The 27,441-nt window shown below is 41.3% G+C and overlaps 2 protein-coding genes across 5 annotated transcripts; both read left to right on the forward strand.

Annotated features, from left to right (window-relative positions):
* The first annotated feature begins 34 nt into the window (after window positions 1–34).
* Window positions 35–22,850, forward strand: MTRF1L (mitochondrial translation release factor 1 like). 4 transcript variants are annotated; one of them, XM_089530172.1, is made up of 8 exons: window positions 35–349; window positions 2,573–2,652; window positions 6,606–6,789; window positions 7,317–7,480; window positions 7,696–7,813; window positions 8,741–8,877; window positions 10,288–10,499; window positions 22,725–22,850. In XM_089530172.1, exons 1-8 carry the CDS (start codon window positions 115–117, stop codon window positions 22,762–22,764), a joined length of 1,170 nt encoding a protein of 389 aa, XP_089386298.1. In that variant the 5' UTR covers window positions 35–114; the 3' UTR covers window positions 22,765–22,850. The 4 variants fall into 4 exon arrangements, with proteins under 4 accessions (XP_089386298.1, XP_089386299.1, XP_089386297.1 ...); XM_089530173.1 differs by having other exon boundaries at window positions 10,288–10,527; window positions 22,725–22,812; XM_089530171.1 differs by lacking the exon at window positions 22,725–22,850 and adding an exon at window positions 11,370–13,656.
* On the forward strand, window positions 19,850–27,441 carry FBXO5 (F-box protein 5). The gene is made up of 5 exons (XM_089530175.1): window positions 19,850–20,534; window positions 22,725–23,410; window positions 24,663–24,753; window positions 26,052–26,240; window positions 26,537–27,441. Exons 2-5 carry the CDS (start codon window positions 22,761–22,763, stop codon window positions 26,786–26,788), a joined length of 1,182 nt encoding a protein of 393 aa, XP_089386301.1. The 5' UTR covers window positions 19,850–20,534; window positions 22,725–22,760; the 3' UTR covers window positions 26,789–27,441.

Consider the following 27,441-nt stretch of genomic DNA (forward strand, 5'->3'; position numbering starts at 1 on the left):
CTTCTTTTCCTCTATGACTTATGAGAGAGAAGAAGGGAATGCCTAGGGCTCTCTGTTTCCGGAAGCGGAAGTCGCGGTCCTCTCGGCGGTGCAGGGGAGGAGGCTGTCATTGGCATGTGGCTTGGCCTAGTGTCCGCTCTGCTGCGGGCGGCCCGTCGTCCTCCGCGGGGATGGCGTCTCCTCAGCAGCCAGCCCGGGCCTCTCGAGCTCTTCGCCACGCCGGCCTTCCAGCGGTTCCTGGACCGGCAGCAGCACCGCCGAGGCTCCGCGCCGGAGGTGGCAGCCCTGACCCGCCTCCTGAGGGCCAAGGAAGGGGAGCTGCGCGACACGGAGCGCCTGGCCCGGGAAGGTGAAGCGGCGGGGAGGATGGGAGCTGCAGTGGGACGTGCCAGCCCTGGCTGATGGGAGACCGCTTTAACTGCCCTGGCTCAATGCGAGGGAGGGAATCCTGGGGACTGACATTTTTCTGAGGCCAGAGAGCTCTGGTGCCACAACAAACTACAATTCCCAGGATTCCCTGCCAGGGCAGTTAAAGCGCTCTCAAACTGGATCATTTCTGCAGTGTGATTTGCATCTATGTTAAAGATGCCTTGGCCAATCATGCTCTTAAAAAGGGTGTGGCGCACTCCTGAAGGGCCTGAATACCCCAGGGCACCTGATCCTATAGAAGCTAAGCAGGGTCAACATTAGTTAGCACTTGGATGGGAGACCACCAGCGAATACCAGGTGCAGCAGAGTGCATTTCAGAAGAAGGAACTGGCAAACCTACCTCTGAGTATTCCTTGCCTAATAAGGCCCTATGGAATTCATGGGGTTGCCACACATCAACAGGTGGCTTGAAGGCACACACTCGTTTCTAGCCATGTGTTCTGATGTCTGCTCCAGCAGCTGCTGGAAAGCTACAAACACACACACACACACACACACACACGGTGGATGGGCACCTTCCTGGCACTGGATCTTCACTGGTAGAAAGGCTGCAGGCCAACCTTTGCTGCCCACCTTCCCAAGAGTGGAGGACTTGTTTCTTCCCAAGGGTCAGATTAAATCTCAGAGATGTTTTCAAGGACCACAGTGCCACTGGGTGTACCAAAGGGAAATGGGAAGGAGTAAACGTTTCAGCTTTTTTTTTAACTTCCAGTAACTTCAGACCAAGGAGAAGAACTTGAACTTTTCCCAGTTTGGAATGGGAACTACAAAAGCTGGAAAACCACTAAATAATGGGTGGTCAAATTATGCTGGGAAGCAGGTAATGCTGGATTGAGGTGTGCTTAAAATGTCTTCAGTTTGGCCCTGAGACCTGGTGTTCCTCATCCATGACTTAATAGATGCGTGTGGTCTTCTGTATCCTCAGCAGAGAATAGGTGTCACTGAACGATGACAGAAAACACATCAGCCATTTATCTTTTTAGGACAAAACAGTAATCTAACTAGGGTAGTGGTTCCTACACTTTGGCCTCCGGATGTTTTGGACTTCAGCGCCCAGAATTCCTGACTGTTGACCAAGCTGTCTTGGGCTTCTGGGAGTTGAAGTTCAAGAGGACCAGAGTTTGGAAACCACTGATCTAGGGCACTTTCTCCTGAGAGAAAACAATTTCTGAATTGGAAGCAGGTGGCTGAAGTACATTCTGATAAAGAATTCAAGAAGCAGAAGTATTTTTCCTGAAGGCACTAAAAGATAAAAACATGTATTCAATTATCCACATGTGAGGGCCAGAAAAGATCTTCCACCCAAAAGATCCTTGTTTGGTAGAGAGACATACCAGTTAGGAAATTTGATAAACCTCCCTATGAATGCATCTCAGGACGTGGACTCAAGTCTTTGATAGTTAATGCTACCAAGTGCTATCTTTCAATTATTCTCAGAGGTGATGCAAGATCCCTTAGCATATTGATTAGTGTACCAACATATTTAGCATACTAACATGGCCGTGTCTTTGAGTTCCCTATGAATGTTTGCAAAGTTTGGGGTTTTTTAATTTTGTGGTGGAAAGGTAAATAGAGGGGGGGAGAGTGAAGAACATGAAAGTGGTAGGAAGAAAAGTGAGTGGAAAAAATTTTCTCTCTTTAATAATACTAGTGCTTGGGGTCATCTAATGAAGCTGAATGATGCAGGATTCAGGACAGACAAAAAATTAATAAGGGTAATGAAAGAAAGATGAGCCAGCAAGTCTCCCTCCATTAACTCATCTGAGGCAAAATGTGGTTTAGATGCCTTCATCCAGAACTATAAATACAACACAGGTTCTGTTTGTGGGCCCACTGTCTTATAGACTGTGCTGTTTTGCTTGATTGCATCAGGGTGAGGTATTAAAGTCTTCAGTTTTCTGGGATCTGCTGCCGCTTGTTTTGTTTTGGGACTGTCTTCTATGTCTTGACCGATCTGCCTGGCTACTATATAATTTTCTGTAAAATTTAGTACTTGAATGTGCCTCTTCTCATGTTCTCCCCTTTTTCTGTTTGTTTTGTGTCTATCAAATTGTGAGCCTACAAACAGAACCTGTGTTGCATTTACATTTATCTATAATCCCTTGAAATATGACACATAATAATTAATAATATATTGTTTTAGATGAAAATGAAGACTTGCGAAAACTTGCAGAAAAAGAAATTATTTCCTGTCAGGAAGAGTTAGCAGAGTTGAAACGTCAGGTATGATGTATTGAATAGTATACTTTCAAATATGGTGGTACGGTGGGCCCTTCCCTTTCATGGGGGATCCATTCTGGACCCCCCCTCCCCCGCAGCAGGGAAAAATGCATATGCTTAAGCCCCATTAAAAACAATGGGTGCACTCACCATTGTTTCCTCCCAGCTGCAGCTTCAGTGTAAGCTGAAGGCCGCACATGGTGCGGGCGCACTGTATATGCTATATGCACACTGGAAGATCACACTCATTTAGTCACCATTGAAATGTAAGGTTTAATTTTAAGCCTATTTTATCTACTACTGCCAGTCAATTGGAATAGAAAATACCCTCCCCACAGATTTTCTTTCCCCTTTGTCACATACAATTCCTAATACTGGCCGGTTACAGACCGGCACTTTAGTGCATGACGAGCACGCACTAGGGTTACAAAAGGACGGTGCTTCCGCACCGCCCTAACCCTAGTGCGTGCTCGTCACGCACTAAACGGCGGCAGCCCTTCCATACGGCCGCCGCCGTGAGGACGTCACGGCCGCGCCGCCTCTAGACGGGGCGGTGCGGATGTGACGTCCTTGCTCCACGCCAGGGCGCTTAGTGAGCCCTGAACACGGAGCAGGAAGGAGCTCCGTTTCGGAGCTCCTTCCTGGTTTAGTCCGCTGGGCGCAGCCGTCTGAAGGCTGCTCCCAGCGGACTAAAAGAGATCTCTTCTCCCCGCCGCCGCGGGGTGTCCTTGGGGCTTGAAGCCCCAGGGACACCCCTTTTCAGGCTGTGGGGAAGCGGCGTTTTGCTGCTTCCCCGCAGCCTGAAAAGCGACGGATCGTGGCCTCAGCGGCTGCCGTTCTAGCCGCTGAGGCCCCAATACTCCGGGGAAAGGGGCGGGTCCAGACCACCCCAAATGGGCGGTCTATAACCCGCCACTATTACATTACAGGCATACCCCAACTAACAAAGCCTCTAATAAAGAACCCCCCCCCTTTTTTTTTTAATACAGTCTTTATCTTCACCCAGACCTCAACTTTTCTTTCTTGCTCTCTCTTTAGCTAGAAGTCTTTCAGCAATATATGCACTGCGAGGTAATGGAAAGCTGTAGAAACATAGATGTTTTGGTGTCAGAATCGAGCGGTTTGTCTGCATTAAACAATGCACTAAATCTTGAGCTGTGAAAGAATGGAATACTCTAGCTCAGGGGTTCCCAACCTGTATTTTAGGGAGCCCTTAGGGCTTCACTTCCACTCCCCAGATGCTCCACAGCTGCTCCAGGAAAGTGAAAGAAATAAAAATTGAATGAAATTAAAGAATAAGAAACAGAAAGTGGAAAAAAAGCGTGAACATAGGGTAGACCTCTTAGGGGCTCTGCCATAGAAACTGATTCTAAAAAGCACTCCGCAAATCAAAAAGATTTGGAACCCCTGCTCTAGCTCATCCTACCGTAGCTGTCTATACAGTGGAGCCTCGGGTTACGAAAGTAATCCGTTCCGCGGCCGCTTTCGTAACCCGAACGGCTTTCGCAAGCCGAATCCCCATAGCCGCTAATGGGGAAAAGCCGCGATTTGGTGTAAAATCGCGGCAAAAAGCACCAAAAGTTTTTTCGGGACCCGAAAAAACGTTCGTAACCCGGATCAATAATTTCCAATTGGATTTTTTCGGGTCCCGAAAAATTCGTAACCCGGGTATTTCGTATCCCGAGGTTCCACTGTACCTGCTTACAACAGACAGAGTGAATAGCAACTGCCTTTAGAATATCTCATTGAGCATGCATGAACAGCAATGCAGAGAGAAAAGGGGAGAGCAGATATGCCTGTCTGACCAGATCACCCCAGCTCAGACTGTTTTTAAAAAAGCTTAAGTCTAGAAGTTTGGCCACCAAATGGGAAATCATTAGAAAAATGGAGGCTACCAAAAGAAAGAAAGAAAGAAAGAAATACCCCCTCAGTGCATACAGAAAGATACTTTTGAGTGGTGTCTAGAAGCTTCAAAGACTTTACATTTTAAAATGGGGTGGACATGTGATAAAGCTTAGAAGTATTAGACTTCGATTCATAAAATATTGGAAGACATTTTTAAAATTAAAATACAGCTGAAACCAGAGACTTTTTTACTTGGAATGTTGTATGGTCAAATGGAGAATATGCTAATGGTGGCAAGAATTGTTATGGTCAGAGACTGAAGGAAAATGTTACTCCAACAGGAGAAAATTGGCTGATGAAGACAGTGTAACTTGCTGAAATTGATAAATTGACAATTGTGATCAGGGAGGGAGAAATCCTTGATAATTTTTTTAAAAAATTAAGAGGCTGTACAGACCAGCCCTATGAGCCAGCGTTGGGGTGGAGTGGGGGCATGCCACTTGCCCCGACTCCACCCTCAGAGTGCTGTCACACCACATGCCTGACCACACAGCAGGAAGTGTTGCAGTGTTTCTGCAGCACAACATTTGCACACACTGTGCTGAAGAAATGCCAAAACAAACAAACAAACAACAACCCACCACTGGGGCAAGGGCACCCTTTTCCCAGCACCAAAAGGAGTGGTCTTCTGCTGTTTCTTTTTGCGCTGGGAATCAACTGGGTTAGGGGCATGGCGTGCAGTTTCCTCAGCCCCAATCCAGCTAGCAAAGAGGAGGCGGCAGGCCACTCCTTAGCCACATCTGTTTAGCCCCTGAGAAATGTTTATTTTTGTAAAATTGATTGTTTATATAGTGACCTGCTTGTTTCATTTCTGACATACATCTTGTTAATTTTGGATTAAAAAATAATAATTGCTGAAACATGTTAGAATTGCTCTTCTTTTTTATGGTGTAGAAACCTATCCCTGTTCGATCAATATTATTTCTGCCTATGGTATCATATTTTCTGTTAAAGAAGGAATGCCCAGAAACACATCTGCCTCATTAACTGAGGTATACCTGTATTTCATGAGTTAGTTCTGAAGGCATGGTTGTAAACTACAGGGCCTACTGAAGCAAAGGAGATAAATTATAACTGAAAGTATGAAAATATGCTTCCTTGCCCCAGTATGAAGAGCGGCTTTCTAAAGGACATAGTGCACTGATGCCACTGCCAAGAACATCCAGTGATGGTATGAGAAGAGAAATTGAACAGATTGAAGGTCCATGTATTTTTTCAACTTAAACATCACCACATAGGAATTGCTATGTGGTAACTGGATTTATTTATTTTTTTTCATACTGATTGGTATAAAATGTAGACTTTCTCCATTCGATTTGTTGCAAAGTGTCCAGTCTTTAAAGTAGCTATAATAAATTTGGTCCTTAAGGTCTCTTTTGAGAACTACTTTGAATTGACACCAGCTGCAGGTTGTTTTAATTATATTTTTGGATGTTTCTGTACTTAAATAGGAAATGCTTCTGTAGCTGATGGTTTAAATTGTGCCCTTCTCTCCCACCATTAAGCCATCTGTGAATTGAATGTGACAGTACAGTCATTAGTACATTAACAAAAAAATACACATTTAGGAGCACCAAGACTGATAGATGATGGGATGAAATCTACTTTAAATGCTAGACAGATGGGCCTGTTACAGACTGCCAGAATAAAGCTGCTTCGGGTCTCTTTGGAGGTATGCTATTTAAATGATGCATGCATCCTAAGAATCTGGAAGCTGCACCAAAAGCTGCACTCCAGTGCTTAGGAATGGAGTGTGGCTTTGGTGCAACCTCCGGACTCTTAGGACCCATGCATCATTTAAATAGCATGCCTCCAAAGAGACCTGAAGCAGCTTTATTTTGGCAGTCTGTAACAGGCCATAGGGAATTTTACTTTGTATATCTTTAGATATAAATATCAAAAATGCATTGAAAAATGGCTAAAACACACCAATTTATTTGCTAATTTATATTGCTGTATAAGCTTTTCCAGAAAGATATGGGATAGAATGAGATTAAGTGAAGTACTTTTTAAAAAGAAAAATAATAGGGCATTATTTTTGTATTTTGCAGATAGTATTGCATTTGATTCCTTCAGAAGAAACAGATGAAAGTGATCTTATAATGGAAGTGACTGCTGGAGTTGGAGGGCAAGAAGCAATGCTATTCACTGCAGAGGTGTTTGATATGTATCAACAGTATGCTGCATATAAAAACTGGAATTTTGACATTTTGGAATATACTTCCAGTGATATAGGTAGGTAACCTGAGCATCTCCTCCTTTGTCAAGATAGAGGACACTTAGTCAGATACAGGCATTACAGATAAACCATTTTTCCTGCAACTATGATTGTTGGTACCCTGGTACTAAAGAGAGATATGGTTGCAACATCTTGTGAATGGAAAGATTGTTCTCACATTGTTGCTTATTGTTGTCTAGCACCATGCTACTGAACTTTAAGCAAATAGCTTTCTGATGATAGACTGTTCTCTCCATATTCTCTGTACAGTGCGTGGATAAACCCTAGCCATGCCCTGTGACTGTTTATAGTTTAATGACACCAAAACTGTATGTTTGCAGTTTGTGTCTTACTCAGTGGAGTAGCACTGATTGATAGCCTTTCACTGAAATGATTGTTGCAAAGTGTCCAAATCTATTATAGCTACTTTAAAGACTGGACACTTTGCAACAAATCGAATGGAGAAAGTCTACATTTTATACCAATCAGTATGAAAAAAAGTGTCATGTGGCTATTTGAGTCTTCCCTTGTCTTTGTTTTTAAGGTGGATTGAGACATGCTTCTGCCACAATAGCAGGCCCTGAGGCATATAGGCAAATGAAGTTTGAAGGAGGAGTTCATCGTGTACAGCGAGTACCTAAAACAGAGAAGCAAGGCCGCATTCATACCAGCACAATGACTGTAGCAATATTACCACAACCAAATGAGGTATAATGTTGTTAAACAGAAGTTGCTGCTCAGACTTTCTGGTCCAGATATGCCCTCACCAAGTTTAAAGATTGAAAGCTGATTGTGTCAGAGTGTTGTAAAATGTGTATGATTGCTCAGTGTGAATATGTTATGCAGTTGAGAACAATCGGTAACTTAAATGAGCTGTTACAGCATGTAAAGAATAATCAAAGTGTGCTTCTTTCCGGTTATAGATAAATCTGACACTTAATCCTAAAGAGTTACGTATTGAAACTAAACGAGCCAGTGGAGCTGGTGGTCAACATGTAAATACCACTGATAGTGCTGTACGTATAGTCCATATTCCCACAGGTAAATTCCATTTTATTTCACCTATACTTAAATCTTTTTCCCCTTAAAGACTCTATATTGTAATGTTTCATGAGGGGAGTATTGTTCAGTAGTGAGGCAAATGCTTTTATACACAGAAGGTCCCAGATATCAATAGAATCACCATTAAAAATGAGAAAGAAACATCACTTGAAGGATCTTGCTGCCTGAGGGTACATCTCTGCTGTAGAAATAATGCAACTCAACACCACTATTAAGTGATATAGCTGCATCCTATGAAATCTTGGGATTTACAGTTTTACAAGGTCTTTAGTCATCTCTGCCAAAATGTGCTAATATTTATTTATTAGTGTTTCATCCTACATCCAGTGATCTTAGGGTGGCATAGAATAAAATCACTTTAAACAACATGGCCGCATCTTTCTATGTGACAATGCTGGGCCACCTTTGAATGTCTACAGAACCAAGTGATTAGCAGTGCAAAAGTCAGGAAAAAAAATACCCAGGAAAGAAAGCTCCTTCCACCCCAAGGGCTATTTCCCCAATGAAAAGAAAGAAGAGGGAGAATGGGAGCTTCACTAAAATATTTTCTCTTTCAGAAAGAGTGAAATACTGTTAGTATGAATGTTGTTATGTACATAAGAATTTAAAGCATCTGAGAAGTATAATGTCTGTATATCATGCAAAACTGAAGCATTCATATTTCTGTATAAAGAATTAATAGTATAGCCCTGTACTTCAGTAGTGATTGCACTGAGGGAACTGATAAAGACTTGTAGCCACAACATTTGTTAAGGTTCCAATCCTATGCAAGTTAAGCACCCACAACTGAAGTTATATATTTGTCCAGCATGCTTCTTAAATGCTTCTCAATATGTTCCTGATTTTTTTGTTAGTTTTTAACCATTGCTTATCTCTATTTTTATTTTTGCCTTGTACCTGCTCTAGGTGTGGTATCTGAATGTCAACAAGAAAGGTCTCAAATAAGAAATAAAGAAAAGGCTATGCAGATCCTTCGTGCCAGGCTGTATAGTAAGAAGCTTGAAGAAGAGTTGAGGAAGAGAGAAACTGCCAGAAAGATTCAAGTAATTTTATTCTTTCCCAATATTATTTCTTATGACTGAAAAATGAATTTGAATTCTAATGTGACAACAACCTGTTGTTGTTAACTGCTGTCAAGTCATCTTCAACATACAGTATGACTGAGAGAAATCCCAGTCACTCTGTCATCTTGCAGATTCAGGGCTGTAGCTTCCTTGATTGAGTCTATCAATTAGGAATGCGGTATTCCTCATTCTTACTGCCTTCTGTCTTACCTAGTAGCCTTTTCTAGTGAATCATGTCTTCCATTCTCACAATGTGGCCAAAGTATGACAGCTTCATATAGTCATCCTGGCTTCTAGAGGGTTCAGACTTGATTTGTTCTAGGGCCATTCGTTCTGGCTTTTTCATAGTTCACAATAGTCCTGGAACTCTTTTCCAGCACCACATTTCTAATGACAACTATATATAGCATAGTGAAAAGCATGAGCAGCATATGATGAAACTGGGAGCAGGTGTATGTGTTGAGACCTACGAAACAGGTACATGAAGTGAAGCTGGGAATGATAAATAGAAGAACAAAAGCACATGAGGAAAATATTCAAAGACATAGCCATGTCAGTCTGGAAAATCAGTATGCAAAGGGATCTTGCAACACATTTGAGACTATCTGAAAGAAATAAGCTGGTAGCATGAGCTTTTGTAAACTTGAGCCTACTTCCTCAGATGCATGCATCTGAGGAAGTAGGCTCAAATCTACAAAAGCTCATGCTACCAGCTTCTTTCTTTCAGATAGTCTCAAAGATACTACAAGATCCCTTATCATGAGGAAAATAGGTTTCTCAAAATCACAATGATGTAAAATTATTGTCATCTTTGTATTGGAAATGGAAGGACAGGAGCCTCACAATGTATTTTTGATGGGTTTTACCAGATTTGGATTCCTGAGGGACCGATTTACATGACTTGCAAATTTTATAAGTGTAGGGAGTACTGGGGTGAGTGTGGAGGGATGTTCAGAGATTTGATCTCTATTTGCACAATAATCTAGTTAGTGTCCAGGAGACCAGAGCAGGGCAGAAATGTAAGGAGATAGCAATTTCATATGTGACTTTCATTTACAGTAGCTGCTTTTTAATAGCAAGAATAATGAATAGGTCTGTAAGCCTCTCCTGTGACATTTTTCTTTCTTCTGTTTGTTTTCTTTACTTGAACATTTTAGATTGTTAGTTCTACACAGGAAGGTGGTACCTTCTACTTAGGGTGGCTTCTTGGTTTTGCTTATGTGAACTTTGTTAAGTGCTGTGTATACCTTCATTGTATTAAACCATTTCCATGAAAAAGAACACGAGCTTCTCTTGGGTGAGGGGAAAATGGTGGTGCCTAAACATTCAACCTATATATTGTGTGGAAAGTAAGAGTCATCATGGTTTTTTTTCCCTTCTGCTGCTTAGACTGGCACCAAAGGAAGATCTGAGAAAATCAGAACCTACAACTTCCCCCAGGATCGGGTCACTGACCACAGAATAAGCAGATCGGTGCATCATATCGAACAATTCATGTTGGGGGAAGAACTGCTAGATGAAATGATAGAGGCCCTGAGAGAATATGCTGATTTTGAAGCACTAATAGAAGTGATTTCAGAAAGCAACCCAACCAAGCTAAGGTGATCTTCATTTTATCCTGCATAACAGGTATGGAAGTGCATCCAAACACCTTTGCTACAATGTAGTGTTTGGGCCTATCTGATTTAGAAGTCCTTCTCTGCCTGTGAAAAAGTCCTCAAACCACTATTTGAAGGGGAAAGTTTTTTCTTAAGAAAAACACAGCTTCAACTACAGAGTATTAAACAAGTTAACAAGCTTTAGAATGATTGTAGTTTCCACTTCTGAATTAGCAATCTCATTGCTTTTTTTCAAAGACAGGTAGAAAATTGAAAACTCACCAATTTTAAGTGTGTATTATAATTAAAAACATATCTAGGTTTCAGTATCTGAATCAAAGAGCCCCTTCTGTTTATAGAAGGCTGTTGATGTAGTGAAGAGATGCTACTGGTAGAAGTGGGAAGAGCTGTTACCTACTATCCTCTCATCCCTGTTCTGGGTAGTCTCCTGATTGTACACAACCAATTTTGAGAAAGCAAAAGGGACTGAAGAGGAAGCAGAAATTGGTAATCATATTTTACCCTTTCCCATATATCAGGGAGAGTGTCCCCTGAGCAGAAGTTCAGCTCCACCCATATGCATGCTATAACAAAGTTAGTGCATGTTTTGAATTATTACATTATTGATAATGTAATCCAAAGATTCAGAGTAAAAGTGTTGTTTTTAATGGGTTTTAAGGTCTAGCATGCTGACAGATAAAATATCTTTGTAGCACTGTTTACATCTATAAAAAGTTTTTTCATGCTCTGTTTAGTTTAGTGTTATGCATTTGGATTTCTACTTGATGTGCATTAGTTTTATATACAGTAACCCATGATATTGTCTAAAAACACTTGTCTGCCTCATAATATGCTGTTTTTCATCTCTCCCAGCCCATCTGTCTGCCATATACAGAGAACGCATTCAGAGTTTTGTTACCACCTTTAAAACACATTCTGCAGAAAGAGACAATCTCTGATCTCTCCTAACTTAAACATATGGAAAAATGAGAGCTTTGTATGATTATAGATGCATGCCTGATTTAGAATAAAAAGTCCTAAAATATGAACTCTCATTTTACATATTACTCCATCAGTAAGTGACAGTTCAAGTGTCCTACTGTTCAAAAACTTAAAATGGAAATATTCTGCAGACTTCTAAATGTTAAGGACAGCTGTGTTAATGTACCTAACTCATTCTCCACGCTATTTTGTTCCTCCTTGAATAATAACTGATTCAGAAGAGTGTAATACAATAGGATTTTATCCTCTGTGTTTTAGACTGAAGTCATCTTGCAGTATTTAGTAGCTGTCCAAAGAGCTGTACAAAATTTTATCAACAGTTTGAAAACTCTTGTTTAGTGATTTATTTAGAAAAACTGAGTTGTATAGCTGCTAACATGATTATGTACACAACTTGAGCATTTTACGTTTTTCACAATGTACCACAATATTTATTCATATTTAGATGTATATTTTTTAATATAAGCTTTCAGACAATAAATATATGGGAGGCTCTTCCAAATAATTCATGTTTAGAAAAGGGAAGTGAAAGCAACTGCCTCTCTGTTTTCAAGAAACAACACATTAAATCAAATGTTGTTTCTTTCATAAAGGCATTAAGAGATGCATAATATTTCTGTATTGATCTTGGCATATATATATATATATATATATATATATATATATATATATATATATTTTAATGAGACAAAGTTAGAACATGGGATGGTAGATATAAGGTGATAACTTTTAATTTGCCCAACTAGGGGGCACAACAAAACTATGGACTGGCAAATATGGCTGACGTTTGCAAAGGGAAATTGTTATCCTGCTATCTGAAGGCAAATGAAATCAATTGATTTGGAGATACTGGGTCATTCCCAGGCTTTTCCTATTGTTCCAGCTGGGATACACATCTCCAGAGATTTCCAGAGTGGTTTGAGCATTGGCGTTTGACTGGAGATCAAGGTGTGAATCTATGCTCAGCCATGGAAATGCAATGAGTGACTGTGGGCATCTCACTCTCTCTCAGCCTCAGAGAAAGGCAAACCACTTCTGAACAAATCTTGCAAAAAAAAACCCAACAACACCTGTGGTAGGGTTGTCATGTCAGAAATGGATTTGAAGGTGCACAGCAAGGAGGTAGGGGAGAGGAACTGGCAAAAGCCCTTTTCTGTTAGTGGAAGTAAAGTGATGGTATAATTTGAATGTCCCAAAGTTGATAAATGTTTCTAAACAGATGCTATGAAAATACTTTTATCCTGCACTTCATGAAGAAAATTAAGGTCCTCCAGATGGTTTTGATTACAAGTTACATAAGCCCCAGTCAGCATGACCAGTGGTAAGAGCTGTGGGAGCTATAGTCTAAAATACATGAAAGCCACGTTTCCATTCCTGCTAAACAGATGAGTTCTGTGGAAAACTATCAGGATGTGACAAAAGCAGTGCTAGGTGGAAATTACTGGAAGAATGAAAGAGTTGAAACTTTAAATTATAATTTAACAAACTAACAGGAAGATCATGTACTCGTGTAAAACAATTTTGTGATAATTTATTTAATTGGTTCTTTTGCTGTGAAACATTAAATAGATCCTGAGTCCCTGTTTTACAGCAGCTGTGTTTGAATCTTACCTTGTGTATTCTAAAGATGGCTAAGATCTCAGTAATAGTTCTTAGGGGCGATTTCCACTATTCTTAATGGGGCGCGCCCCTGCGCACACAAGCACACACCCCATTCAAGCCTGCACACACAGGCATGAATATGCACGAGCCTCCCTTTTCGCAGGGTGTGTGTGTGCGCGTCCGGAACAGATTCCCCGGAAAAACAGAGGGCCAACTGTACTGGGAAAATAATATTTTAATAAATGTAGCAAGTGGAATCATCTGCTACAGCACTATCCACTGTATGTAGGCAGTCAGTCTGAAAGGAACCTTGGACAACAGGTTTAGATTTGCTTCCAGAAATTAATGCAAGTTGTGGCAGAAACAAAGTCATCTTACCTTATAAATGAAAACGTTTGTTGTTATCTTGTGGACTGTAATCTGTTTTCTCAGATTCATGGAATATTTCCTCAGTTGAGGACATACTCAACTGTATTAGTACATATGCTTTGACGGTTAAATTCATGAGGACTGTACTCAGTAGAATGAAAGAGAATTAAAATGTACAAAGTGGTCATTTGTTGTTGTGTACCTTGGGGTTGTTTCTGATTTATGGTGCCTGTAAGGCAAACTCGTGGACTTTCCTTGGCAAGATTTGAACCAAAGGGATTGCCTTTGCCTTCCTCTTAAGGCTAAGAAAGTGTGACTTTCTCAAAGTCATCCACTGGGTGTCCATGCTTAAGAATGGATTCAAATCCTGGTCTCTAGAGTCATAGCTCTATGCTCAAACCATTACACCAGGCTGGTTTTCAAATGATCATTACCTTAGCAGTTTCCATTGACAGTCACCAAATGGTCAAAACCAGTGTGGTATATTGGTTTGAGTGTTTGAATGGAAATATACTAGGTGACTTTGGAAAAGTCACAAGGTCTCAGAATTAGAGAAAGGCAACCATAAACCTCCACTGAATAAATCATGCTAAATCTCTTGAAAGTTGGCCTTAGGTCTGCCCTAATAACTTAAGGCACACAAGTCCATGGTGCATACAGCTTGTTCTGATGGTGTATATGCCATTAGCTGCCAGCAGTGCCCCACTGTCTTTTGCTTTGGAAAAAGAGGCCAGTATGTGAAAAAGAAAAAAGAATGCATATCTGATATGAGTAATAGCAATACATGTAGAAGCCTAAGGGAGAAAACACTCCTGTCTCTCAGGACATCCTGCTCCATCTTGAACAAAAGAACATTAAAAACAAGATTCCAATGCAAAGGAGGTGAATAAGAATTCATTAAGATGTTCCAGTGTTATCTTCTTTGTACTGAATAGACACAAAGGCTTTTTCTCACACTGAATGTTTTAATCAGCTCACCAGTGCAGAATGTTTGTGTGAAGAAATGTTTTGTAGTCTACAAAATCTTGTGCTAAATAAAATTTCTTAAATCTTTAATGCCCTCCACGATTTGTTTCTGCCAGAGGAATTTAGTCTTCCATTGAATCAATGGAATGTACATATGCGTTGGTGATAAGTCAATGCTTATTTAATAGTTGGGCTTAATCTTATTCAGCCACCCCTGGAAACATATGATATGGTATTTATTTCAAGTGGGAGGTTCATTTCACCTTATTACTGTAATGTGAAAATTGTTTTATTAGTCTGATAGAAAATTTTCATAAATCTGTTTATGTAAGGTATATGGAGACAAAAAATGGCAGCTGGGCTTCAAGCCCACACGCTGGTATAAGCTTCATGTTTTTAGCCAACACTGCTTTGGGTAAAAAGTTTAGAAGACACAGATCTTCATTGTAGAGACCTCTGAAAACAGCTCTCATTTCAGTGGAATTTATTTTAATTAAGACCCTGTAGGATTGCAGCATAGATTTATGATAGGTTGGTCTTTTGTGTGTGCTCCTTTGACATTTTGGACTTATGACAACCTAATTCCAGGGGTTTCTTGGCAAGATTTGTCCAGAGCAGATTTGTCATTTCCTTCTTGAGGCTGAGAGAGTGTGACTTGCCCAAGCTCATCCAGTGCCTTGCCATTGGTGAGTGAGGAATCAAACATCATTCCTGAGTCATAGTCCAACATCAAACCATCTCATCACACTGGTTCTATGGTTGAAGGTTTTTTCTTTTCCTTTCTCTCTGATGATTTCACAAGTGGAATGATTTCTATTCAGTGCCATTTTTAAAAAAAAATATTGATGGTCTTTTTTCCTGTTTTTATTTTTATAATTTTACTATTGATAATATAGGCTGCCTCCCCACTGCAGAAATAAAGTGATACGACTAGCATGGCTCAGCGCTATGGAATTCTTCATAAATCTGTTTATGTAAGGTACATGGAGACAGAAAATAGCAGCTGGGCTGCCATTTTGAAAGCCATTTAGTTTTGTGTCACAGAGCTCTGGTCCCCCACCAAACTACAAATCATGACAGTTAAAAGTGGTGTCAACCCGGATTATTTTTGTAGTGCAGATGCAGCCTTAGTGATCAATGATCACTATACATAGATTAATTTGACGGGTGTGTTCAAGTTAGGATCTCTTTTCAAGCAAGAACACAGCTCAACTATTGGACTTAACACTCACAATCCCCCCCCCCCCCCAAAAAAAACCCACCATGAACCTTGGGGTGAAGCCAGGCAGGGGAAAAGGGATTCTGGCTGCAGTGTCCCAGTTTAAGTGGTCAAGGGGATGCAAGGTTTCATAGAATCATAGAGGCGCAAGGGCCATCCAGTCCAACCCCCTGCCATTCAGAAACTCACATAGTACCCCCAACAAATGGCCACAGCCAGTCTCTGTTTAAAAACATCCAAAGAAGGAGACTCCACCACCCTCTGAGGCAGCATATTCCACTGTCAAACAGCACATAATGTCAGGAAGATCGTCCTAATGTATAAATAACTTTTATAAATAAATAAATAAAAATTATAAACTTATAAATAAAAGATGATGATGATGATAATAATAATAATAATAATAATAATAATGATGTTCAGGTGGAATCTCTTTTCCTGTAGTATGAATCCATTATTCCAGGTCCTATTCTCTGGAACAGCAAAACAAGCTTGCTCCATCCTCAATACACCCCTTCAAGGATGATCTGACACCCTCCTTTTCCAGGACTTGTCCTCCATTTCAGCTTTTGTCCAGGAGGAATTCCAAAATGCTCTGAATTTAGAACACGACATTGGTCCACTGCACATTGCAAAAAATAAATAAATAAATCCAGTGTGAGACCCCATTAACTGTCTTGTCTCAGTGCTCAGGAATCCTGGGAATTGTAGTTTATTGCGGCACCAGAACTCTGACAGAGAAGGCTAAATGCCTCACAAACCATAGCATTGAGCCAGGGCAGGTCTGAAACTGGATTATTTCTGCAGCGTCAGTTGGACCTAAGAATTGTCAATGTCATAGAATCATAGAGTTGAAAGAGACCACAAGGGACATCCAGTCCAACCCCATTCTGCCATGCAGGAACTCTCAATCAAAGCATAGTTTACATTACTGTTGAGTGTTTTGTCCAGCTTTTGGTCATGTCCCTGCATCATTCTTTGACGTCCTACATTCTGCTTGTTGTCCTCCTTTGCGGTGAGATGTGGTCACCCTGCATCCCTTCAAATATTTAAACAGGGCTATCATGACACCCCTTCTCCTTCCTCCTCCCCGCCCCAAGTCTAAACATACCCAGCTCCCTCAGCCACTCTTCATAGAGGGCAGAGGCTCACCAAACTGTGCTCTTTAAGGGATTTTTTCGTACTTCAGCTCCCAGAATCCTAGACTATTGGCCAAAATGGCTGAGGCTTCTGGGAGCTGGAGTCCAAAAATCTCTCAAAGGGCACAGTTTGGGAACCACTGACAATAGGGCATGGTTTCTTCCTTCCCTGCATCAGTAGAAGTACTGTATAGTGTCTAGATCAAGAGACGTAATAGTGCCACTCTTTTCTGCTTGGTCAGGCCCCACCTGGAATACTGTGTCCAGTTCTGGGCAACACAATTCAAAAAGGATGTTGAGAAACTGGAGCCATGTGTCCAAAGGAGGGCGACTAAAATGGTGAAGGGTCTGGAAACCATGTCCTATGAGGAAAGACTTAGGGAGCTGGGGATGTTTAGCCTGGAGAAAAGAAGGTTAAGAGGTGATATGATAGCCCTGTTTAAATACTTGAAGGGATGTCATACTGAGGAGTGAGCTGACTTGTTTTCAGCTGCTCCAGAGACTAAGACCCGGAGCAATGGATGCAAGCTCCAGGAAAAGAGATTCCACCTCAACATTAGGAGGAACTTCCTGACAGTAAGGGCTGTTTGACAGTGGAACACACTCCCTCAGAGTGTAGTGGAGTCTCCTTCCTTGGAGGTCTTCAAGCAGAGGCTGGATGGCCATCTAGGGAGTGTTTTGATTGAGAGTTGCTGCATGGCGGAATGGGGTTGGACTGGATGGCCCTTCTGGTCTCTTCCAGCTCTATGATTCTCTAAACTCAGGTGAATAAGAAGAGGGAGCGCGCGCCCTCTAGCGGAAGGGCGCGAGGAGGCACCATTCAGCGCTCCGGTCCAATAGAATGAGAGAAAGAGAGGGACAGCGCGCGGCCCCTTGCCTCAGCGCCTCCCGCGCGTTCCAACGAAACACGTCTCCTCCGAGGATGAGGCTCGCGAGACAAGCGCGCGCGCGCCAAGCTTGCCCCTCCCACTCGCCCTTTTAAATTTCTCTGCCCTCGAGGAGGATGGGAGGGCGGCAAGGAAAGGAAAGAGGGGAAGGCTGGCAGCCACCCTCCTCAACGGCAGCCGCGCCCCCGCGAGCCCTCATTGGCCGCCGCCCCTCCGTCTCTTTACTCATTGGCCGAGGGGTTTTAACAGCTCCCTCCAATTGGGCGCCTGGGTTTTGGATACCAAATTCAAAAAAGGGTTTTTTTTTCCCTCTCCCAGAAGGAAGGGAGAAAGAGGGACTGGTGGTAGTCGGTCAGGGAGCAGCGGACCACGTTGGGAGGCGGGAGGGGAAAAAAGGAGAGGAAGAAGCCGGGGCAGATAAGAACGACCGACCCACCCACCCATCCGCAGTGCTTCCAGGTATCTGGAGAGGAGGCTCTCCTGTGAGCAAGGTTTTGGGGTTTTGGGGGCGCCAAGAAAGCGTTGTGGGGATTTTTGGAGGGAAAGTGCAGGGGAATCTCAAGGGAGCCCCTCCCCCCGTTTATTGTACTATTTTTTATTGTTCTAAGTAAAGGGAAGCAGCGGGAAGGTGAGGCTGGACGCCTGTCCCGCCGGCGGGAGAAAACCTTGCTGCTCTGCTCTCCCGCCTGAAGGAAGGAGAGGAAGAAGAGGGAAAAGGAAGGAAGGAAGGAAGGACAGCAGTGTGTGTGTGTGTGTGTATTTGGGGGTGAAGCCTCCCAATATCCCCCCCCCAAAAGAAAGGCTTTGAGGGGTTCCCCCTCTTTCCTTGTAATGGCATTTTAAGGATGGATAAAGGGGGGGGGTGCTCAATTGTGTGTTTGTAGGGGGCCACCAATTGTGTGTATGTGGAGGAGTCCCCCTGAATTGTGTGTGTGTGTGTGTGTGTGTGTGTATATATATATATATTGTGGAGGGAGTTGTGTGTTTTTGGAAGGGAGTCCCCTGAAATGTGTGTCTTGTATTTGGACTGGGGTCCCTATGAATTGTGTGCATGTATTAGGTGGGATCCCCACGAATTGTGTTGGATATATATATTGGGGTGTGTGTGTGTGTGTGTGTGTAAACCACCACCAATTGGGGTCCCCACGAATTGTGTGTATGTCTCTGTCAGGTTGTGGGTTCCCTCTTTCTCCTGAGCTTATTGTATGTGAGGAAGAAGGGGGTCCTCTTTGGCCCCTCACTGGCTGATCCAGGCGGGGAGGGGGCTTGGTCGAGTTTTAATGCTTACACAAGACAGGCATGCGTTAGCTTTTTTAAAATGTTCTCTCCCCCCCCCCCGTCCGTCTGTCTGTCTGTCTGTGTGGCCTGGTGGCAAATGCGCGGGCTTCCCTGCCTGTCCCCTTCCTCCTTCCCTTCTCTCCCGCGCTTCTTTTGAAAAGGGCACCTTAAGGTTGTGTGTATGTGCATGTGTGTGTATATATATATATAGAGAGAGAGAGAGATGGGGGATACACTTGCAGGGAGACATATAGTCTGTATATATTATACACACACACACACACATATATATATATATATATATATATGGTTAATAGGATGCTCTCCCACGTACCCACCCACCCTCTCATGCACACACAATATGTGAATTGGTGGATGAGAGATCCTACTAACTCCATATATATATATATAGAGAGAGAGAGAGAGAAAATATATGCTCTCTTTCTCTGTGTGTGTGTGTGTGTGTGTAGAGATGGATGGCTTGATCGGGAGAGATTCTATTAACCCCAGAGTGCTATCTATCTATCTATATATAGCGCACCAGGATCTCTCTCTCTGGAGATAATAGTATCTCTCCCCCACCAAGCCACCTATCCCCATATATAGATAGGTATAGAGAGCATACATTCTCTCTCTCTCCATATATGTATGTATGTATATATATATATATATGGGATTAATAGGATCTCTCACCCACCAACCCATCCACCCATTTCTCATATATACTGTATGCATCTGTGTGTGGTATACATTCTCTGGTTAATAGGATCACTCTCCCACCTACCCACCCATCCCCATATATATATATATATATATATATATATAATAGTGTAGTATATGGTGTGTTTGTAGTAGTAGTATCTCTCCCACAGCTACAACCCATATATTTGTTATATGGGGATGGCTGGGGAGAGAGCGATACTATTTGTACTGAGGCAGTGGTGCTGTTTTGCAGGAGCCTCTGCTCTTCTCCATTTACAGCAGATGGTTTGTGGGATTTCCTCTTTTCTTGTGCTGCTTGAGATCCACCAGCAGGAGCCACGTTGCTGGCTGGAGCAGAGAAGCTTAATAAACCTGTCTATCTGAGCACATGGTTTGCCCATTAAGGGGTGATCATTATCTGGGTTGGAATCATTGCTAAGTTTTTTATCCTACATAAATACAAGACTTGTGAAAATACCAACCTGAAGATAGTTTTAAAGATAGAAGGAACAACTTAATAAGTTTCAATGTGGCAGTAAATATGGCAGATTTACCATATTTGGGCCGAAGCTGGCCTTTCACAAAAAAATCCAACTTTCTTTTTGAACGCTTTAATTTTGGGGGTAGAGAATTTTTTGTTGTTGCAATTGTTGGGTAATGGAGGGAAAGAAACCCTGGTCAATCTATAAATTAAGGGAACACTGGGAAACCCACTGTTAGATGTCCATCCAGTTTCTACTTGCCTTTTCAGTAATCCTGAAGATGTATGCTCACATTTCAGCAGTGTATATTCAGCAGATTTGCTGCATTCAACCACTTTCCCTTTGGACTGTTTGAGAGTCGTGCAGATGCTTGAGAACTCATCTTTGGCAGGGTGAGCAGACATCCTCCTTTTCCAGGACATGTCCTACATTTCAACCTTCTGTCCAGGAGGAATTCCCAAATGTCCTGCATTTCAAGCAGGACTAAGAAGCATGGATTTTTATTTATATGGGTGTTTCTAGTTTTTATTTGGTCTTTATTTTATTTCCTTGAATGTCTATTTTACAAGGCCTTGTCATCTTTGTGGTGGGGACATCTGGTCACCTTGCATCTTTGAACATTACTAACTTAATATGTATGGTCATTCAGTGAAGATGTTTGTTCTGTTCAAGTCCTTTCAATCCTTGTAAAGTTGCCCCTCCGCTTTTGAGGGGAATCCATTCTGGACTCCCCTGCGAAAACAGAAATGCGCTGATAATGGCTTGAATAGCAGCACACCTCTTTTTAAGTCCCTCTGTTTGCCCCTTGCGAGTAAGCATGAGACGCAGATTCAAAGTCAGTGCAAACAGACTTTCATCTGCTGGCCTGAGAGGGAGTTCACCAGGCAAGTCCAGTTCCATCAGGACTAGCCTGGAAGAAGGAAGAGCCCTCCCTCCAATCCATCTGACTTGGTCCAGGCCTTAGAGGGAGAGAAGAACCACTGGACCTCATCCCCTTTTCCTCCATCATTCCCTTTTCCTTTTGTTTCGTGTCTTTTAGATTGTAAGCCTGAGGGCAGGGAACTGTCTGATTAAAAATAATATTGTAAGCCGCCCTGAGAGCCATTAGGGCTGAAGGGCGCGATATAAATATCTAAATAAATAAATAAACAGAGGGACAACTGTACTTGGCTGCCCCAAACAGCATCCAGCTTCTCCCCCCCCACCCCCCATCACCTTTTAAATTAGGAATTTATTCACTTAATAAATAGACTAGTTGTATTTTTTTAATGGGAATAGTTAATCTCCCTCTAATGGAACAAATTCAATGGAACGAGAAGGGGGTGATCCCCCTGTTCCCCTCTCCTGTCGTCTGCTCTGGAATATTGATGTGTGTTTGTTGTTGTTGTTGTTTGCCTTCAAGTAGTTTCCAACTTATGGCCACTCTAAGATAAAAGAATTGAGGTTTTCTAAGATTGGTTCAAAGGGAGTTTGCCATTGCCTTTTCTTGAGGCTGAAAACATGTGACTTGCCCAAGGTCATCCAGTGAGTTTCATGGCTGAGTCAGGAATCAAACCTTGGCCTCCAGAATTAGTTTCTTCAAGCCACATGTATCATTGGGCTCTCTTAAGCAAGGAATACCTAGTAGTAGTTTTGTCAGTTTCTTCCTTTGGGGACCTTGTAAATCTGTGTTGTGGGAAAGAGGATTTGGGGACCTTGTAAATCTGTGTTGTGGGAAAGAGGATAGATTTTACCCAGTGTAACTCAAGGCAGACCAGCTTAATTGGCCACTGCTAGATTCCAGCATGGGCTCATGGTTTGAGCATTAGACTATGACTCTAGAGACCAGGGTTTGAATCCTGCCTTGGCCATGCAAACCCATTGGGTAACTTTGGGCAAGTCACACTCCCTCAGCCTTAGAGGATAGCAATGACAAGCCCCTTCTGGTGAAACTTGCCAAGAATGCCCTGTGATAGTTGCCTTTGATAACTTTTAGGGGCGTGGAACAGCTCTTTCCAGAGGAACTTCCAAGTTGGAGAAGATGGAGGCCAATTTCCCATGGTTTGATCATAGAGTTGGAAGGGACCTCATTTATAACCAGTACAGGAAATCTCCCACTACAGCATCCTTATACTACAACAGCCTCAGTTTACAAACCTCTAATAACAATGATTTGTAAACTACTAAACAGAGTATTACAGTACAGGAAGATTAATTCACGTTCATCTAACATGGTACATTGGTAAATCTCCCATATTTAGTGTCACTTTGAAACTTAGTCGGTTGATCCTTCTGTCTTAAAAACTATCTTTACAACAGTAATTTGATGTGTCTTGTATCTACACTAGTAAAAACTCTAACTTGGCAATTTATGCCAGTTTATATGTATGCAACCCAAGTTTGTATTTTTAAAACAATTTGTATGGTTTTTAAAATGTTTATATACCACCCTTTAATAAAGTTCCAGGGTCTAATTCTAAATAGGGAGAAACTATAGGGAGAAGAAAAAAACGCAAATAGTTAAATAGTTATTTGTTTTCTCTGGTAATCACTGTACTCAATGCTAAGTTACTTACTAACATCTTATTTTTATTTTCTTTTAGATTGCAAATCAGAAAATTGAAACTCCACCCTAACCAATGAAAATGAAAAGTGATGTTAATTGTTACCATGTTCACTGTCAACTTTCACCATTAAAACCAGCTGGAATAGAGACCAAACCGGAAGGGCTCTGCACTGCTGATTATGATGAGTTTTGTAAAGATTGTACTAAGGAGAGACTTTTGCATAGTGACCTGCAGCATGGAAGTCCCAAAACTGTCTGCAGCAGAAGTGGAGAAAAGCCAGTACATAACAAAGAAAACCAACAAGTATCGAGGAAGCATGATGGGAGTGCCAATGAGGCGGACATTGGACACGAGGACAGTGGATACTCTTCTTTGTTGGGCTATCACCATGAGCCCACTGAACACGAGGACAGTATACTATTGGCAGGAAATATTAGTGATACACCAAACCACAGTTTCAGTAGAAGAAAGAATTTGTTACCAGTCCTCCATTTTCATGAACTTGTCTGCTCAACTCTGAAAAAAACTAGTAGAAGAAATCCTAAGTCATGGGCTCTAGTCTTAGATAAGATGGTTTCCAGGCAAAGTGTGGACTTCACAAATCTAATTGGCAAGAACATGGGATTAGATAGCTTGGACATTCTTGGTGAATTATTCCATAGGAAGTTCAGACATTTGTTAGCAAACATCTTGAGGCATCTTGATTACATGGACTTGATAAAGTGAGTAAAGTTTATGTTCATTCTTAGAAAAGTAAACAGGTTCAGAACACACAGCACAAATAATCCAGTTGGAGGCTGCTTAAACTGCCTTGGCTCAATGCTAGTGAATTCTGGGAACTGTAGTTTTGTGGGACACTTAGCCTTCTCTGTCAGAGAGATCTAGTGCCACAATAAACTACAATGCCCAGGATTCTCTAGCACTGTGCCAGGGTAGTTAAAGCGATCTCATACTGGATTATTTCTGCAACGTGTTTTGGACCATAGACTATGGTTTATTAATTATAAAGGCTTCTTCAGGCTCATGTTTAAAGCATTAGATTCCCTCATGTAAAAAATACTGCATGAGGAAAATCAAGCTGTATTTTTGGACTTTATTCATAAGTGGAAGCCAGTATGGTGTAGAGGTTTCAGCTTTAGACTACAGCAATGGAGACCAGGGCTAATTCCTGTTCAGCCATGGAAACTCACTGGGTGACCTTGAACAAGTCACACTGTCAGCCTTGGAGGAAGAGAAAGACAAATATTGCCAAGAAAACCCCATGATAGGTTTGCCTTAGCATTGCCATAAGTCGGAAATAACTTGAAGGCACATAACAATAACAATGCTTGTTCACTTACTTGATATGAGGAATTGCAAGCCCATCTCAAGAACTGCAGATTCGTTTTTTCTTTTACTCACGGTATTCTCCCATACATTTGCAAGCAATGCTGAAATCCTAGAGAGGATTTCAAAAACCCTTAGAATAATCTAATTTTAATTTTGTACTAAGCGTAAAGGAGACACTTTTGAAACTACTTCATTCCTTATTTTAAGAAGGAAAGATGTATTGAGCTGCAATATCAAGTACATTTCTATACCGGTTATCAGTGAGCTAGCACTCCCTAAGCAGTTTATATTGTGTAAGCCAATTGCCCCCAACAATCTTGGTACTCATTTTACTAACTTATGGAAGGATGGAAGGCTGAGTGGACCTTGGAGTCCTGCCTGGGATCAAACTCACAACCTTGTGGCTGTAATACTGGAATATAGCCACTGAGCCACCAGAGCTCCCTTAAGTAGGGGGCACAAGAAGGATTATACATAATTTAGTCCACACTGTTTTGTTTTATTGACATATCTAAAGGGAATCTATAAATAGTTCTTTGAAAGGACCAGTAAGATTATGTTCTTTTCTGTGCAGTGGACCTATTGTCATAAGCAAATGATCTGATGTTACCCTTTGAATATAATTGGTGTTTGTTTTCACAACAGTGTGGCTAAAGTAAGCACAACCTGGAAGAAAATTATAGAGGATGACAAGTGGGCTTTACAGATGTATAACAAAGCACTAAAATTCACTTTGGTAAGTATATGTAGTTTCCCCTATACATGAGAGACCTAAATCCAGTTTTTAATGCTGGTATTGTATCACAGCAACATGAATAGGTTGTAAAAAAAATCAAATGTGTGTTTGCAGCCATGTGATCTATAAAACAAGTTTTAAGGGAAGCGTGTTCATTTTTCTTAGACCACAAGCTTTCACAAGACTTATAACCACTTTCTGTTTGTGGTCTTCTGCAACACTAAGAGACTGATGATCCCTATATATATATTGTACTCACATACAACAGTGAGACTGAAGTTGCAACCTATATGGTGTTGCTGCCCTCATAAGAGAAGAGTACACAGTATGTTGATGCACCTCCTATTCTTTAATATGCAGATGGCTAAAATTATTGGATATACTCATGTGTAAAGTCAAGTATCACATTAAAGTTAAAAGCTATTATTGCTGCTAACACAGTTGCCATTTTTGCTTTGCCTTTTCATCCTTTTTGGCATATGGAGATTTTCTCATTTTCCCACCTGTGCCTGGTCACTTCCCTGACCTTGTACAGCCATGATTTAATCCCTGCTCATCCAGCCAGCCTTAAGCACAAACAGTTATGCTTGCTGGAATTTTTGTAAGTTCTTTGCCATTGTTTTGTCTTTACATCCATTGTTACATGCTCCTAAGTTTTACCCTTGACTTATTTACAGGTCATATCAAAATCCATAGTTTTGATACCAAAATCCATAAAAAAAACCCCTTGCCCTTGACTTGTAGTTGAGGTTATATTCAAGTATATGCAATAGTTCATGTCTATCCCTACATTTGCAACTTTGTATAAAAATTAAGGCTGTTTATTTTGGAGAAATACAATCATACGGGTGCTTATCTGGGAGTAAGCACCACTAAACAGGGGAGGACCTCTGAACATACCCCTCTCCTCACATATATCTGCTAGAGGATTAATTCCCCAATTCATCTGTTGTTCTATCTAAATATAAGTAAGTTAAGATATGTTAGAGAGATGGCTCAAGCAAGTAGACTAGCAAATGATGACATACAGCACCCTTGCATCAACTGCGGGCTTGCCATCCGCAGATCTGAGCTTTCTTGGACGGCAAGCCCCTGCTTTTTCAATGCACACAAGTGACTGACTGTGTGCATGAGAATACATTGAAAATAACGGGACGTGGGTTCCACGTTTTTTGCTATCCACGGGGGGGTCCAGAATGGATCCCCCACAGATAGCAAGGGATTACTGTATTAATATAATGTATCTTGATTTATTTGAACAGAGAATCTCTTAATAAAAACCTTATTTTTCCTACCAGAGTAACAATGCAGCATCCTCCAAACTGATGGATACAAGACAATATGTTCTTCACCGGGAAGTATTTAGTCATATTCAGAAACTGGCAAGTGCACCAGGCATCTTTTTGAAAAAAAGTTCAAGAATGAAAGAAAACAACCAAAGTAACCAGAGCTCTTCCTCTTTCAGTCATCACACCCTGTTTTCTGAGGTAACATATACTTCAATTTCTGATTGGTGCAGTTGGGGTACTGTCACATTATTGGTAGCAATTTCAGGTACAATGATTTTGTATCAAATATCAATTGTTAAATTCTGCCAAACTAGATTTTGGGAGCACCATTTTTAAATGCTTGTCATGATGTGCTTTCACACTGAGCACTGATATTCAAAGTAGGTGATACTTTAAATTCATTATACATTGGCAGATCACTGCAAAACATGGTTTCTGACTTCCATTAGACCTCATTTTGATCCAAGAATAAATGTAATTTTCCCCCTGAACAGTTTGCGAAGACTTTGAAAAACACTGAAAGCCTGAAAGCCTGTCATCGCTGTGGCTCTCCTGCAAAGTATGAGTCCCATCTCCAAAGGGCAACGTGCATCCGTGAAGGCTGTGGTTTTGACTTCTGTACAAAATGCTTATGCAGCTATCACAGTGCCAAGGACTGTGCAAGTGGGAAACCTGTGAAACCATCCTCCAAACTAGGATCCCTTCCTGGTACTAAAAAAAGTAAACAGAATTTGCGAAGACTATAATTGGGACATAAATTGTGGTTAGTCATTGTATTTTGTAGACCGAGAAGAGTGAATATGAATGTACTGGTTCGTTTTAACAAAGTTTGGGGGGGGGGGTGGTCAAATGTTAATTTTTAGGGAAATTAAATTAAAGGGAATAACTTTTTATATGCTTTGATTTGCCCTTTTAAAAAAATATTCAGAATTTTAAACTTTTTTTTAGTTATGGGAGGAGTGGTTATCAAGCTAGCTTGTCATTTTGATAAGGAGACTGACAGTTGGTTTTTATTAAGAGAGAGAGGGTAAAATAAATTTTAAAGCTTGAGAATTTATTTATGTATACTTCATGTCTTCTTTACTTAAGCCTTCAGAAGTTTTCATATTGAAAGCCACAATAAACAATGGATATCACATGTATTTTTACTGTGTACCAATACACTATTTTAGTTTCATCTGATTGTGTCCTAAGCATTGAATGTGACTGTTTTTCATCCATGTCCCTGATGTCAACAATTGCTGGAACAATACTGTCATCGTGCCTGTATTTCATTTCCTGATGGCTTAGCTACTCCTTTCTTGTCTTCAGATCCTGTCTCAAAAGTGTATATATTTGTAAATACTTAAATATTTGTCTGTCTCTTAATGCTGAAAAATAAATTTAACTTTCTAAATAA

Source organism: Sceloporus occidentalis, unplaced genomic scaffold (genome assembly GCF_023333645.1).
Source record: "Sceloporus occidentalis isolate IW3139 unplaced genomic scaffold, rSceOcc1.0.p SCAF_6, whole genome shotgun sequence".
NCBI lineage: Eukaryota > Metazoa > Chordata > Lepidosauria > Squamata > Phrynosomatidae > Sceloporus > Sceloporus occidentalis.